The 17,420-nt window shown below is 43.8% G+C and overlaps 1 protein-coding gene across 1 annotated transcript in view; it reads left to right on the forward strand.

The window, feature by feature from the left end:
- LOC308287495 (plexin-A2-like) overlaps positions 1-17,420 on the forward strand; it is a gene marked incomplete at both ends in the record, with an annotated part of 107,377 nt that overhangs the window by 14,065 nt on the left and 75,892 nt on the right. Inside the window, one exon of the mRNA XM_080728680.1 lies at positions 9,794-9,928. Within this exon, the coding sequence (XP_080584806.1) occupies positions 9,794-9,928 (135 nt within the window). The remainder of the gene's footprint in view (positions 1-9,793; positions 9,929-17,420) is intronic.

The following is a 17,420-nucleotide window of genomic DNA, read 5'->3' on the forward strand; positions in this document are numbered from 1 at the left end:
AAGGTCAACTAAGGACCCCTAACTTAATATTTACAATGTAGGCATTTAGCCTTGATAATCCAGAAAACACAAGGTAATCCATCACATACACATGCATAGTGATCTAGGACCCCAGAGGGGTCCCCAAATTATTTTGAGGGGTCCCCAGATGATTAACTTAATGTATAACACTCAACAGTAAGTGTATAGAGGGTTTATGCACATTTTTAAAGCGACAATTTAAGGTCTTTTTAATACCTCTAAAATGCCAAAATTGGCCAAATTATCAAACATTAGAGACAGTGAGCATGTAGATCTGCTATTTTCACAATAGAACCGTGTTATACAAAATGTAATGCCTTAACTCTTAGTGCTCGTCAGGGTGTGGGGGTCCCCAGTTAAAATATGATTATTTTGGGGGTTGAGAACCACTGATCTAGGAGGATCATAGGTAAACCAAGAGAGCCTTTGGCCACTGGCTGCACGGTATGACCATTTCCCGCTCATTAAAAAGTACATAAGTTGGACTTGTGAAGGACACAAATTAGACCCGTACAGGTAAAATGTTTAACTGGTGGCCCTATTTGGGAGAAGTGCCATACTGCACAGTCAGTGGTGGATGCTGTGGACAGCAGAAGGGTGGAGTACCTGCAGGGCAGTGGGAGACGGGTCGGACAGACTGACCTTGAGCAGATGTCTGCCTGGCAGCTCCGTGCAGGGTTAGACGTTTTGATGATTGAATGGTTAGGGGCCTTTTCAAACATTTTAACCCATTTAGGCCTAGGATTATTGACTGCTTTAACTACTGAAAAATAGCAGATATACAAGCTCACAGCGCGGCACCGAGTGCCGCGCTGCAAGCTTGTAGATCTGTTATTTTTGAAAAATCATGATTCTTTTTGCAACACCTGGAACGCGACTCGGGCGCGTTCCAGGTATTTGAGAGTTAAAAACGTAGCACCGTACAGTTCTGAAAAATCACACCCGGTGTGAAGTGTTTATTATGAGTTGATTTCATTAAGCGTCCTGCGAAGCTTGGCCAATGAGCCAAGTGTGGGACATACTGTACATACATACTGTACATACATACAAACAGACAAAGCCAGATGTAGGTGCGGTTAGCATCAGGCACGTGCACACATAGACATCAAAGGGGGCTTGAGCCCCTGCCCTTTTATCCGTCTGTAAAAAGTGCCCTCTCTAGACCATGAATGCAGTTTTTACTATGGTGAAAGAATTGCAAACACCGTGCCATACCTGAAGGCAGCATTCAAGAGAATTGCCTTGTTTTCAAACTCTCCTGAACTTGAATGCAGCATCTTATGTTGAAAGAATTGCCCTCATTGTCCAGAAATCCACACCACATCTCCAGTATTGCCTTTTTTTGTTTTTGAGCGGTGGTCACACCGTCTCCATAGCGTGGCCGTGTGTGTAGGTATGTATGTTTGTTTGTTTGTATGTACCGGTATGTGGGTTTGTATGTGGGTCTGTATGTAGCCTGTGGTGTAGTACCTTTTCTGGCCACACGTGTTAAGGGAGGGGCGCTGTTTTCAGGCCAGGCCAGACCAGGCACACACACACACACACACACACACGCACACACACACACACACACACACAGGGGGGAAGGGGGGGAGGGGGGGGGGGGGTTGGTGGGTAAACCACCGCTCAGTTCACACAGGTGTGATTTTTGTTTAGTGTGTTATGAAGTACCGAAAATTGCCGACCTCCAAGCTCACAACGTGTCGCGCTGCGACACGTTGTGAGCTTGGAGGTCTGCTATTTTCAATATTTTCACCACAAGGCCCTTTTAGAAATTTCAGCCCCTGCCTCTCTAACATTCTCTGTGCGTCCCTGGTTTGCATGGCTCAAAAACATACATAATAACAATTAAGCCTTTAAGCCAATTTTAAAATAGAATAATCTGTCAGTCTTTCTGTAAAAAGAAGTTCTATGAAACACTCCTAATAAGAATGATCCCACGGTGGCGCAGTCAGTAGTGCTGTCGCCTCACAGCTAGAAGGTCCTTGGTTCGATTCCCACCGGGGGACACTGTGGGTGCTGGGGGCGTGTTCCCTCCTCCGCGTCATCAGTGCCCACACCCTAGGTGGGGTTGGCAAAAGGGCCTTTCTGTGTGGAGTTTGCATGTTCTCCCCGTGTCTCCTAGGGTAGATACCCTCACAAAAACATGCAGTAATCCTGGTCTCTATAAAGCCTCCCCCTGGCCAGCCGGGGCGCCTGATGGAGGGGAATGGAACTGGTTGGAATAACGTGTTCCTTCCACGCGCTACGTCCAACCGGGGAAGCTCCCCCTGTCAGGTGATAAGAAGCGGCCTGCTCACTCCTCATGCATTGAAGGAAGCATGAGCTCAGTTCGGGGCCCTCCCCAGGTTGGCAGAGGGAGAGTAGAGCCCAGGATCACAGCTTAGGCAATTGGCACCGGGTGAAAAAATGGGTTACAAAAATCGTGGGATAAAAATTTAAGAAAAAAAAAAAAAAAAGAATGATCCCCATCCCCTCAGTAAAGTCTGTCTACCACCTACAACGGATTGGATCAGTTCTGCACTCCCACAGCTGATGTGTATTACCCAGCACATAATACCTGGGAGAGAATTCTAAGTCATTGCAAGTCATCTCCTTTATGCAAAAGTTGTATGTAATGCTGACTTTTGGGAAGAGTCCCAAGTTCCCAACAGTAGTGAATCTTAGGGTATTGCCATGCAAAGAGAATGGAGTAATGTACCCTCTGAATTGTGACATTTCAAGTAGTCTGCTTTGTTTTGTAAGGCTTGATCAATGTAATCTACTGTAGATGGTGTCCACAAGAAGCGAGTTTTGCTTTTAAATTGAATGAGTCTTACTTTTATATCCCTTGACAGCTCTCTTTGATTTTGGCATATCGTATTCCATTCTGCTCATTAAACGTAATGTTTAAATCTTTCTCCCAGATCCACTCCACTCCACTGTTTAATGAATGGGATTGTTGTATGCTCTGAGGACGCTTTGAGTACACTGAACAATGATCACTGGTCAGTCGGTCTCTCCATCTGCGTGTGTGTGTGTGTGTGTGTGTGTGTGTGTGTGTGTGTGTGTGTGTGTGTGTGTGTGTGTGTGTGTGTGTGTGTGTGTTTGTTCCCTTTTCCGTGTTTTAAACAAGCACCTTAAGAAATGGTTCAATGATGGGTTGATCGAGCCAAACAAAATCTGGCAGTGCTCTATTTGTAATAATCTATCTAGTTTAAAATTCAGTCAAATACGACATGGCCTGACAGAGAAACCGATATGGCTATTATTTAGGCCTTCAATATTCTCTTGCGTGTCATGAAATACACAACAGTTTGCAAGCATTTTAACCATTGTCATGTGTGGGACGCATAAACACATATTAAATCTGTTTTCCAGTTTGAGGAAATAATCCCAGTGAAATCGTCAAGCTAACCCACATTATATAAAGTGGGTTTGTGTGATTTTGGAGATGTTTATCTGAGTGTGGCTCTGCCAACTAATTGGTGAGAATAGAAATGGATGAGCATGCAGGGGTATCACAAGGGGGGGGGGGGGGGGGGGGGGGAGTGGGACTAAATAAGTTACTAGGGCCCAAGGTGGAGGGCCAACTCACTCACTCACGCACTCACTCACGCTCTAACGCTCACGCTTATCTACGTTTATCTATTCACTCGCTTCAGCAACTGATCCTAAAGTTCACATGGTATTGGCCATTAGCATTATACCAACGGTGACGGAGCCAGAATTTAATTTCTCCCAAATTAAAGCTGTTTATTCGCGTTTTCTTAGCCTGTTGTCAGGGTTACTTCTATTCACCTAAATTAGCTGTTAAATTATTTGTATCCATCATAAATATACACTCCTCCATGAGCTGCTCCTTACATTATGATGCTCCCACATATTCTCACGCACGCACCAGTTACGGTAACTTTCCCCACAACCCACACTCTGCACATATTTTGGAGCACATATCTTCGAACGGGTAAGGTCTAGTTATTTTATACTTTAGCTATTGAAAAATAGCAGATATACAAGCTTGTATATTGCTATTTTTTGTCGTGAAAATATGTGCAAATCTTTGAATATGTTTTTTAAACAAACATTTGTAACTCAAATTTTGCTTCTGGGGTGTTCCCTGGAAGTGGAACTAAATATTTTGAGATGGGGGTCCGTGGACAAATACATATCATTTTGGGGGTCCTTCACATGAAAAAGTTTGAGCACCACTGACATAGAAACATAGGTTTTTAAAAAAAAACATTCAAAGACTTGCACAAATGTTCACGAATTAAAAAAGAAATAGCAGATCTACAAGCTCGCAGCCGTGCTGTGAGCTTTTATATCTGCTATTTTTCAATAGTTAAAGCACAAAATATTGTGTAATAATGCGCTCCCAGTCTAAATGGCCCAGGGCCCAGAATTTGGTGCGACACCCCTGTGAGCATGTGCCTCGGCACAGAGTGGTTGATCTGGTCCAAGTAGGCGGGCAGGGGATGGCGGCACAAATTGTGGTTTTCTCATTGACACCAAAAAGTGTGCTGCTGATTTGCAAACCGCCCATCCCCTACCATGCCTGCCCTGCTACATTGGCACACAGTGACTCCCCAAAATATCTAAATTGTCAATTTGCCCATCTTCTGCATAACTCATGTGCCTGTGTGCCAGCCCCAAAATAGAGACCTGAGAGTATACAGTAGTAAGTTGTAAGACGCCTCAGGGAGACATGCGACCTCGCCCTAAAGGGCGAAGTCACGCCAATTCTTGGCCATTTGGCCACTGATGTATATCGGACCAGTTACCCATATATGGAGACCCCTGGTACCCATATATGGAGGTCCATGTACTGTACATGGAGATATGCTGTGAGTGCCCAAACATGCTTACTCAGTTATTCGTTATTTGAAAGTCCTATGATGTCTATGACAACTGACATCATACCCTTTAATGCCCATACATGGAGATCACTGTATGTAGAACCAGCCGTTAGTGTGGTGTGTGGCCGATGTGGCCTCCATATATGGGCATTCCCATATGAAGTCCTGTTAGATGGGCTTAATATTGATGACATCAGGGAACTCCATATATGGGCATAAAAGGGATTCTGTTAGGGTGACATCACAGTCAAGCCAGAGCTTGATGTCAGAGTGGCAAACCCATTCTGTTAAGAGTGGTTCTCCTGACATCACAGTGACGTCAGAGCATGATGTCAGAGCGACAAACCCATAGAACCACAGTGTCAGGCGTTATAGACAGAGATACATACGGACAAGCTGTGACCGTTCACATACTAAACTGCGACCTACGGTCGCAACAAATGGTAATTTTTACACTCATTACAGTAAAATGAACATTGAGGAAATTATTTTATGGGATTCAGCACCACCATCAGTCTGTGGGGACCACCTCTTTTTTCTGGGGTGTATCTCTCACTCTCTCTCTCTCTCTCTCTCTCTCTCTCTCTTCCCCGTACGTATTCTCGTAGTTCTGCCCTCCTCTTCCCGTCACTCCATCTATCTCTTCTTTCATCCTGTCTTGTCTTTCCTTTTGTCCCTCATGTCTGGCTGGCAGTGCTGTGTGCTGGCTGCCTGGAAGGTGGAGGCGTGCATGATTGATTGATGCACTTTTGGTGCCCAGGGGATCCAATCATGTAATCAGTTCGTATTGATCCGGTCGTCTCTATATTGAGAGTGCAAGTGCAGAAGCGCTGCCACTGTTTGCACGCGAACACGCCTGGCACCCAGACAAACTCTGCTGCTGTCAGATCTGGTTTAGGTGGCGAGGTCGCTTACGTCTGCATGTCAGAACGTGTGGCGGAGAGAGAAAACCTGTCATGATCACACAGTTCCACATCTTTCCTCAGCGACAGTTCCTACAGTAACTCCCCTCCTCTTAGTCATCGTGATCTTATTTAAAGCTTACGATTTAGAAATTCATTCAGCTTTGCTGTAATTACATGAGACGATCTCAGAGAATTTTAAATAAGGGGTTCAACCAGGTCTAGCGTGTCTAATGAGCATCTTTTACTCCTTGCTGTCAGGCTTAATTCTAGGGCTGCAACTATTGATTTTTTTTAATGTAATTTTAGTTTCTTTTTTGTGATTACTTTTGCGATCAGTTGCTTTTTCGATTAATTGAATAATCGAGAATTGTATTTCTTGATTCTCTTTTTTAATCGATAACTGTTGAACCCCTATACTTGATTCAAATGTTTTCCCCTCTGTTGTTTATTCAAATCTCTGCAGCAAGTATCTCAATATAATACTGTACTGTATCTGGTTTTGTAGTCGAGGGCGGGGCTATAAGCTCCACAAGTGGGCATCCAGGCTTTGTATCTTATCGGTATCGTTTTGCAATGCAGATAATCAGTATCGAATCGTTTTGCAGTGCAAAAACGAAGTATTTGTGCCTTGTATTTAGCGATTTTAATTGATAAATGTGTGTCTCTGTGTTCATGTCAAGGTGCAGGTTTGTCCATAATGTGTTGAAATATAATGTCCTTGTATTTGCTGGAGAATCACAGTGTTTACTTATTTATATATCCATAATAGATTTTTCCCTTAAAAACATGTACTATTGACACGTTTCACACAGATTTAATTTCTTTGCTAAATAGTTACTATATCGATTTTAAAACATTGAATCGAATCGTATCGTATCGCCATGAATGAACCAATATCGTCCATGTATCGTATCGTCAACCATGTATCGTGATTCGTATCATATCGTTGTTAAAATGTATCGTTACACCCCTAGCATCCAGTCTCTATGCCTTTTTAATGAGCCACAAAAGTTCGCTGCCTCAAAGTCATTGCAAAGTCAAATTGATCTTTTTGATGCTGAGCGAAGTGAATACATTACACAGAGTGAACTAAGCCAACCCCACGGGTTGAGTTGGGGCACGGCAACACATTGCCAGATTGAGCTTGTACTGCACTAAATCTGCCTGGCCAGATCCGTCACTGCATGTTCCTGGTGTGGACAGGCCTGCTCAGAATCTAAATCACTTCATATCAACTGGTGCATGAAATGTGCAGCAACGCTGCTGGACAGACACATCAACAGTCTAGCTGACACAGGGACTAAAGCACAAACTGATGCATTTCCAGTGGCACAAGGACAACTGAATGTCACATACTGTACAACACATGGTGCAGGGCAGGCCAGGGTGCAAGAAGCCATGTACTGTAGCTGTCGACGGGAGACTATACAGTATATCGTTGTTGTCGGGTGGAAACCTTGTATGTCCAAAATCTTCCTTTTTTTGGTTATTATTTAAAAAATGAGTTAAAGTAGTGAAAATAGCCAATTACAACGCTCCTGTCCCTCAGGCTTATGGGATGTACCAGAACTAGCCAATCGCAGAATGTACAGGTGTGCCAGTGCAAGGCAAGCCGACGTTATATTGACACAAACATCTATTTTGTGTACAAAATCTCCAGATTGCTTCTGCGCACATTAAACTCAATCCGACCTGGCCTAACCCAATTTTTAGCCTCTGTCACAGTTTAGAGTGCAGGCAGAGACGAAGGTCCAGCTTAGGTCCTACACCAATTTTACTGGCCTTTTTATTTTGTTCATTACTCTTAAATTCAGTGTTGATGTGTGTGAAAGACATGGTGGACAGACAGGAGATATTTATGAGAATATCGTCCCTTATTGCTTCAAAATGTGACGCGATTAAAGAACCATTCCGTATTTTAATGGGGAAAGTAACTCGTTTAATTATAATTGCGACCGTCAGGTCGCATTTACTACCAAAACCTCCACCGGCTGTCTGTCAGTCAGTCAGTCTGTCTGTCCGTCATGTCACACTTTTCCCCAACTCATATCACAGCTGATGATGTGGCGTGATGTCATACAATACACAAACAAGCCCTAAGCTATAAGCTTAGTTGATGCTGGCGATAAGGTCTGAGTCGAGGAATGCTCTCTTCCCTGGTGAGAATTGCCCCTTTATATAGGGCTTGTTTGTGTATTGTATGACATCACGCCACATCATCAGCTGTGGACTCTGTGATGTCATCGTATCTCCATATATGGCCATCTCCGTATATGGAGATATAAGTCGTCCATGCCCAAGTATGGGCTGGTGAGGTCAGACTTTGTGTGATGCGTAGGTTATCTCCATATATGGAGATTCAACATTCCAGGTGTAACTATGGCTGCCCGTATGACGTATCTCTGCCGACAGAAACACAACCATGTCACTGCTAAACCACACATTCTCTGGCCCAAACAATGCAATACATTTGCCACACACATCCCCCTACACTCAGGAACCAATGCCACTTACAGCCCTCTTTTACATGTGACCTGACGGTCGCTTACCTCCCGATTAGGGAGTCTTACTGGTAATTATTACTGAATTGCCTTTTGGTAACGCTTTATATTACTCATCATTACCGCTAATTAATTACAGTAATGTGTTAATTTTGTAACTCCTTACACCCAACACTGTCCACCAGTGGGCGCCGGCCCACAGCTGGGAATCGCTGAGGTAGACAACTAATCTGTATGACAGAGAGAGGGAGGGAGGAAGACAGCAGAGGTGTAAAACTGGTACTCTCATGCTGTGCTATTCCTTTGCTTTATGTAGAAACTTCACTGCATAGTACATCACTAATGTTATTGGAGCATGCCTGCTGGCGGAGATGTAAGCTCTACTGAGCACACCTTTCTAGTTGGCCACGTTACCGAGCAAAAACTTGTATTTTTGTTCATAAAATATTCATAATAAGATACACAGGCTTTTTCATTATAATATTTGTTACCTTCTAGACATGGACAGGATGGCATGGAAGCTCCTGTGTAGAAAACACATTATAAAAACTATGAAGTACAACAGAGACAAGAGAGAGACAACTTGTGGGTTGGAGTGAAACTAGTAAACAGGATGGAACTGGAACTGGAGTTTATTATGGTGACGACAAGCCACAGAATGGGTGAAAAATGAAGAAAGGAGAAACACGGCTTGTTAAAGACACTCTTAATGTTAGTCACGTTATGTAGTTTCCATTTTCTTGGCATGTTATAGTAGGCCAACAATCAGTGACTATATAGGCAAACATTCTGCAAAAATAGCTGATCCAGACAAGGTCAAGACCCTCGATGTGAGATTATGGTGGAGGGGTAAAAAAGAGCGAGTCAAGTACAGAGCCCTGGGCATAAGTGGTTAAATATCTGCAATGCTATACATTTCGTGGAAATGTCTCTGTCAAGGCGGCTGTATCAGTCTTACAAGATAATACATTGCACAAAATTAAAAGATCTAGGTATAGGACATGTTTTGTTAAGAAGAATATTTTTGCTGTGGTTACTTTATATTTTAGAGCTAGTGAATGAGATTCAGACATTCATTCATTATTAGTTACGATATGTTCAGGGTTAATGTTCCTAGTTGTCATTTTCAATTATATATAAAAAGAGCGAGGAGGGGATAGCATTTTGCACAATCCACTTTTACAGTTAAATTAACAAAAAGATTTTGCTGTGTGGTAAATGGTAAATGGTGCATTTATATAGCACTTTTCATCCAAAGTGCTTTACATAGATTGTGTGGGTTCAATCCTTGCCAATTCGTTTGACATTCATTAACTAGAGTCATTAACAGCATGCCTATTCTGGGTGTAATTTTCCCAAAATAGTGTCTACAGATAGACAGATCGGCTATTTTTGGTGCAGAGCTTTGGTGTAGACGGTGTAATAAAGCGGTCCAAGTACTGGTGTAACTCAAGTCGTTTTTTACTGAGAATAGAGAGTGGGAGCCTTGCATTCACCATCATGTGTGCGTGACTGTGTGCCCCTGCAGGTCAGAGTGGACGGGCCTGGGGACGGAGGGCTGCTGTATGAGACGGTGACGGTGATGAAGGACAGCAGCAGCGTCCTGCGTGACATGGCCTTCTCCCTGGACCACTACTCTCTCTACGTCATGTCCTTCAACCAGGTGAGACAATCACCCCTGACCCCTTGCTCTAGATGGGATGAAACGACATTGATTCCAATGCTTTGTCTTACTTTGTCACATTTGTTCACATTGTTTATCATTATACAACACACAGAAAGAGGGAGACATGCACACGCACGCACGCACGCACGCACGCACGCTCGCACGCACGCACGCACACACGCACGCACGGACGCTCGCACGCACGCACGCACGCACGCACGCACACACACACACACACACACACAGGTAAACATTATGTTCTAGCAATGCACCCACCGGGTTAAATTGGCACAAAGCCATAGGTTTGTGTACACTTCAGAAATGGCTAGACGGTTAATGTTTTTACTAAACATTTTATTGATTATTAGGTAAATGAAATTTAGAAGCAGTACAGTTTCCATTGAGGGCAGTGAAGAAAGTACAGCATGTTTCCCATGTGTCTTTTTTGCACAGAATATAATTAAGCTATTTATTTATTTACTTTGCTTTTGATAGAAAATGTTGGTGGTTTTGACATCTGCATCAGACACATTGATACCATTTCTTACATGAGAATCCAACATACAGTAGAGCTCACCATGTGTGAAGCAGAGTGATGGGAGGTTGAAGCTACATGCGTAGATCACAATCTTTGGGCAGAATATTTCTATGATGGTTGCGTAGAATGAAATATGACGCTTGAAGAATAGGGATGCTAACGGTTTCCGTGATAAAACACACTGTAATCTACTCCTTAGATCAGCTTCTATCAGTCACAAGTGCGTTATTTGTTTCTACTGTGATATGCAGTGCATCCCTATAGCGGAATGAGGTTTGTTTTCCATACACATCCTCTAACTGCAAAACAGCAGCATCATGAAGCTAAAGAAGGCTCGCAACTCACTTTCAGAAAGCTCCAAATGTATTTACAGCAGCAACACAGAACATTTTGACCTTGCTGTCTTTCTGACTTGTTCTGTGTTGCTTCACATTTAAGCAACACAGAATTAATTAAATTGAATTGGAACTTTCTGAAAGTGAGTTGTAAGCCTTCTATTGCTTTATAATGCATTGTGATTCATCGAAAGTGTAAAGCCCTTTGCACACAGGACAGTTGCGTTTTTTTCGTTTGCGGAATGAATTAAACGCATTGGATTTGGTGTGCAAGGCTGTGCGGAATCGGCGCTGCGGATCCAAAAAGGAGTCATAAAAGGAGTGATGAGTTTTTTACCGCATGCGACAAGACGCACGAATCGAACTGGGTTCGATCGAGAAAAAAACGCACGGCAGCAGCCACTCGTCGCACGGCTAATTCGGAGCCGGTGTGCATGAGGTCATAGAGAATCATTGTTTTCTTTTCAAAAAATGATATTGTCCGTTTTATCCGTGCGGTTAAACGCGCCTGTGTGCAAAGGGCTTTACTCGGTGTCCCCAGATCTTCCTCACAATGTATCGTTATTGTACTGATTGTTCAATCTTCCTTCATGTTCTTCCTAAACGTTTTCTTTCCACTGAACATTATTGCATATAATGATTGTATTAATTCCTTGGGTCCATTTGGGATTTGCTGTGTCACTCATCCCCATCATTAAGTACTTAATCTGAGCAGCAAAGAATTAGCTACTCAGATCTGGCATTGCCAGCCGTTCACACTGTTACAATAGCATTAAGTTGTTCATTTCACTCTTTTTGTCTTGTCATCCCATATCAATTTCCTGAGGGTGTTATCAGTTTTGCTCAGGTCAACACTATTTCATTCACTATGCAAAAAAGCTGGATTGTGTGTTCAGTCGATATGCTGATGTGTAGCTACTCATAATAGTTGGGGCGAATCCGATATTTCCGTGACTGTGGAGAGCATAGGTCCGTTTCTCAGTGGTTTTGTCAATTATGAAGGTTAAATAAAAATTGAGCTCCCATGGCCCTCCCAAAAATGTGGGCAAAATGTTTGACAGCCGCTGAAAGTTTGTGTAAAGGAAAAAATCACACCCGTGTGAACTGAGCGGTGGTTTACCCACCAACCCCCCCCCCCCCCCCCCCCCCCTGTGTGTGTGTGTGTGTGTGCGTGTGTGTGTGTGTGCCTGGCCTGGCCTGGCCTGAAAACAGCGCCCCTCCCTTAACATGTGTGGTCATAAAAGGTACTACACCAGGCTTGAGGCTACATACAGACAGACAGACCCACCCACCCACATACATACATACCTACACACACGGCCACGCTATGGAGACGGTGTGACCACCGCTCAAAAAATACCCCTCAAAGATCTGCTTTAAGTAGCATGTGAAGGGTCAAACTAGGGGTTTTTAATTATTCTGAATCCATTGCAAGCATTTGTTTTGCATGAAAAACATTCCTTGGGCTAAAAACAGACCCCAAAAGACTGTGAAAAGTGATGACTCATCACTAAACCATAGTTTTGTTGGGCCGTTTTTAGCCCAAGGAATGCTTTTCGTGCAAAACAAATGCTTGCAATGGATTCAGAATAATTAAAAACCAATAGTTTGACCCCTCACATGCTACTTAAAGCAGATCTTTGGGGGGTATTTTTTTCCTTTATAATACAGTGTATAGTAAGTAAATGAGACACAAACTTTCAGCGGCTGTCAAACATTTTGCCCGCATTTTTGCGAGGGCCATGGGAGCTCATTTTATTATTTAACCTTCATAGTTGACAAAACCACTGATAAACGGACCTATACTCTCACGGTCATGGAAATATCGGATTCCCCCAACTATAAGGCCATTTATACTCCCATTCAGAACGGGTGCATATGTTCCCATATTCTGAATGAAACTCATTCTTCACAATCTTCACATACTTTGTCTTTATTGAGTTTCAACCATTTCATCTACTGGAGCAGTGGTTTTCAACCTTGTTCATGTGAAGGACCATTATTTGTTCAGCATTTGTGCCACGGATCACCATTTGACGAGATTATGCCTCTCAGACCCAAACCGTAGAATATGTTTTTGTTGTTGGATAAGATTTTGTCCACAATTCTATGCTGTATTGAAGTTGGTACTATGGGAGAGATAAAACAGGCATACGTTGATAAAAAATAATCTTCTACATTCTTTAATTGTAGACTTCTTTAAGTAAAACTGCTGGTTAACCATAATTTAACTCTTGAGAGTGTAAACTTACGGGTCCATTTGGTTTCATTTTACACTATCAAGAGTTAAAGATCTATAAGGGTCCATTTGGTTACCAACTATCCATCATTTAGCTGAGGACCACCTGGAACCCCCTCAGGGACCACTGGTTGAGAACTACTGCACTAGAGCAGAGATGAGGCAGACTAACAACATTCAATTCACAGAATCTCTGTATGTACGTACGTACGTACGTACGTCTGTAGTTCACATATCTCAGGAACCATTTGACTGCTGACTTCAATTTCGGCACACGTGTCGCAGATGAACCGAGGGATGAGTGCACGCCACGGCGTCGACTCGTCGGATAGGTGGTTGTATAGCACCGCCCGAAAGGGCCCAAATTGGCCCATGGCCCAAAATTGCTATGGCAACCCCAGTCTAAGCTTGATTTGGCAAATTCCCCACACCTGCCATTTGATTATTTAGTCAGCCCTGAGCCCACTTTTCACAGTCCGTTTGTACTCTTCAGACAATTCTCCACGCATTCTTCAAAGACGTTTACCAAATCACAAGAACTTTCCTATATGGGCTCAAAAGGGACACTGACGGTTACAACTGGTACTCTGACAATGGATACAGTATTACGGGTGTTTCATAACAGGGTGGGGCATGCATTCACTATTTGCATCGTTCCCAACTTGCATCGTTCCTAAATAGGCCTCTTTCGAACGGGCACCAGTCTTGTGTTAATGTGTTGCAGATTAAACTTTTTCGTAGATTTCATGGATAGCTTCATAGACTTGTTTGACAGCGCTATCATCAGCGTTGCGTAAATGTTTTGTGTTTGTATGTAGGATTCGTGTTAATGTGTACAGTATGTTCAGACATATCTCTTAAACCCTTTATACGTAAGGGTTTACAGTTTGTCTGCACAGATATCATTTTTGGTATTGTCATTCTAAGAAATAATCTTGGAATTAGGAATACATCTCTTTAGCCTCATTGATTAATTTGAATTGATCGATCAAGTAAAACTTGAACCCCCGTATTCTGGGGGGAACATTGGCCAAAAACAACATCTACTGTACAACCTCACAACCTCGTTGCGATGTATTGTGAGCTTGTAGATCTGCTATTTTTGGCCAAAATATTTGGTGTACTGTAGATGGAAAAAGCACACAGTCAACTCAGGTCCAGTTTACTACAGTATAAGTCTAGAGGTCTTAAGTGGCTAATTCTCCCCAGACACAACACAATAACGCTCTAGTCTACACAACTGTCCCGGGCGTCTAAAATATGCAGGGGAGTGTGCTGTGCACACAGGGATGGAATGTTGTTCTAATTACTTATCCATGCATGCCGGCTTACGGTACATGCATCTTCCTTTATAAATGGCACAGACATGCCATAGAAAACCATTAGCGATGCGGCTTAGCTTTGCTCTGCGGATGTATCCCCGCCTCAGTGTGCTGTTCCTCAGCTGGAATGGCATCACAGAGGCTACCAGCGGCAAACAGTATAGCAGTAGAATTTGTTGCTGTTGTCTTTGGTCCGTGATCCCCTGGACCCATTGGAGATAAGAGTGAACAGTGATAATCACTTTAAAACTCCCCTCAAGTGATTATTCTGTCATGGCTGAGTAGCACTGTGAAACGGGATTAGATTTCACTGCGGCCAAAAAAAGCTTTTCTATCTCTCCACTCTCTCTCTTTCTTGTGACTGCTGGAATGTATTTTTAGACCCAAATCGAAGGACACAGAGAGACAGAGAAACTCTAGTACCATTCTCTTTTAAAGTATTTTAAGTACTATATTGCAGTATACAGTATATTGTCATTGTCGGGTTGAAACCTTGTATGTCCAAACCTGTTGTTTTTTATCATCTATACTATAATTTTGCGAATGTCTGACTGAGTGAGTGAGTGTCTGTCTGTCCCAGCGTTTCTCCTCGGTGGCTGGAGCAATTGATCTGAAATCGCATCACCATCAGCATATGAACACACCTGACATAACTGTGAAGCCCGTTTGTCACTTTCACAAATCGTATGCTGTATAATAGCATTTTTATGGTGTATCTATATCTATTTAGCCTACAGTACCCTTTGTGACCACACATGTTAAGGGAGGGGCGCTGTTGTTCAGGCCATGCACAATCACACACAAACCCACACACACACACACACACACACACACACACACACACACGGGGGGGGGGGGGGGGGGGGAGTGTGTGTGTGTGTGTGTGTGCAGGCGGGCAGGCGGGCGGGCGGGGGGGGGGGGGGGGGGGGGGGTTCTGGCCCTGTTACAGATGTTGTCCAAAAATCATGCAGATCGGTACACAGTATCTCTGTAGCCGTTAAATGGAACGGGTATTTCTTACATTGATGCTCCTACATATTAGCATGCTAGCACCAGTTAAAGTTACTTTCCATCCCTCATATACTGTGTGCACAGTGCACATCCCATAACCCACACACTGCACATCATTTCGGAGCTCATATCTTTAAACGGGTAAGGGCTAGTTTAAAAAAATTAACTAAACTAGTGAAAACAGCCGATCTACAAGCACACAACGCCTCGCACCACTACGGCCTTGTCTGATGATAGATCAAAAGAATGCCATACCCAGAACAGAGGTGATATTGTATAGGGTAGTGCTTCTAAAACAAATCAAGCCACTCCGTTGAGTGTGATATAGACTGGAAGAGACAAGCCATCACTTATTGATGAGCACCGGTTGTTCAAGGACAGACACATGCTTCCTTCAAGGAGATAGCTGCGGTAGATACTGCCTTCACCGCTGCCTGCAGTGAGCCTCCACTGACATCTGAGCTCCACAACCCAACAGAACTGGACCAAACCTCACAGTAACTGGAATAGGCTTTGGAATGAGTGACCCCCGCGGGCACAGAACAGAGCAAAGCCCCCCTCTCTCTACTGTATCTCTCTCCTTGCCTAAAGCTTTCACAAGGAATTCCACCTGCAGGTTTCTCCACTGCATTTCCAGTGGATCTTTTTTATTTTATTCCAGGGAGCCAAACAATGGAGAAATGATGTGGAATGAGGAGAGGAGCACAGACAGCCGACCCTCACAGAATAACAATGAGCATCACTGTCTCCTGCCGAGTGCAACACGCAGGGCTAGCATGATGATGAAGTGTGAGCAGGAAGACAGGAAAGCAAGAGATCCTTTTGTGTGTGTGTGTGTGTGTGTGTGTGTGTGTGTGTGTGTGTGTGTGTGTGTGTGTGTGTGTGTGTGTGTGTGTGTGTGCGTGTGTGCGTGCGTGCGTGTGTGTGCTCACGCATACGTATTACTATACTTGTGAGCAGTGGTGGTCATTAACTCGATTATATTAGGAAAAGATTCAGGTAGGGGTTAGAATACCCAGTAGCACACCGGTGTTCTGCTCCGAAAATAGCGGATCTACAAGCTCACAACGCATCGCAGTGCACTGTGTTATCACTGTTATGAACTTGTATATCCGCTTTAGGGTTAGGATTGGTAATGGTAAATGGTGCATTTATATAGCGCCTTTGTGCAAGGCACTTGCATAGATTGTGCATTACATTCACCCATTCACACACATATTCACATACCGATGGCTAATGCACCAACCTGCTCATCGGGAGCAATTAGGTGTTCAGAGTCTTGCTCAAGGACAATTCTACACTACTGTAAGTATGGGGGAGCCCGGGATCGAACTGGGAACCTTCCGACTCCCAAGCGGTCAATCTACCTCCTGAGCCACTGCCGCCCCCGTTTTTTTTGCACTAATAAAATCCCTGTCCTGAAATTAGCATGTGTTTGCCTAGGCGTGCATACAGTATGTGTGCATTTTGTCAGTGGTCAAAACATAATACAGAAGATTCTGTATCTCATTAGATTTCGGCTTTGACAGGAATTAACCTATTTAGAAATAAAAGACAAAATGATGTTGAAGTTGCAGTGTGCTGCCTAATTTTTGTGGTCTGAGCTCATGTCACTGACAACAGTGAGGTGACTGGGCTTGTCCCAGTTGTCCTACGCCCAGTTGTCCAACGTCCCAGTTGTCCTACTGTGTCCCAGTTGTCCTACTGTAGCCTGGCTGTATGGGCTAGTCCGCGAACAGACTGTAAAGCAAGCGATCTTCATCACATTCATGCGTTTATTGTGCGCTTGCCCACTGCCCAGGCCTTACGGCCTGGGCATAAATATAACGATTGCATTCACCACGGCTTCGTAACTCATGCGGCGCTCCGCAGGGCCGTGCTGCCTTCGCGCCGCTTGCAATGTCGTGGACAATAATTACAGTCGGACGTTGGGCGCGCACACACATTTCGCCCAATTTCGAACTGCCAGGCTACAGTAGGACAACTGGGACCCAGTAGGACAACTGGGACGTTGGACAACTGGGATTTTCCCAGGTGACTCTCA

Source organism: Nannobrachium achirus (assembly GCF_963921795.1).
Source record: "Nannobrachium achirus genome assembly, chromosome: 6".
In the NCBI taxonomy this organism is placed as follows: domain Eukaryota; kingdom Metazoa; phylum Chordata; class Actinopteri; order Myctophiformes; family Myctophidae; genus Nannobrachium; species Nannobrachium achirus.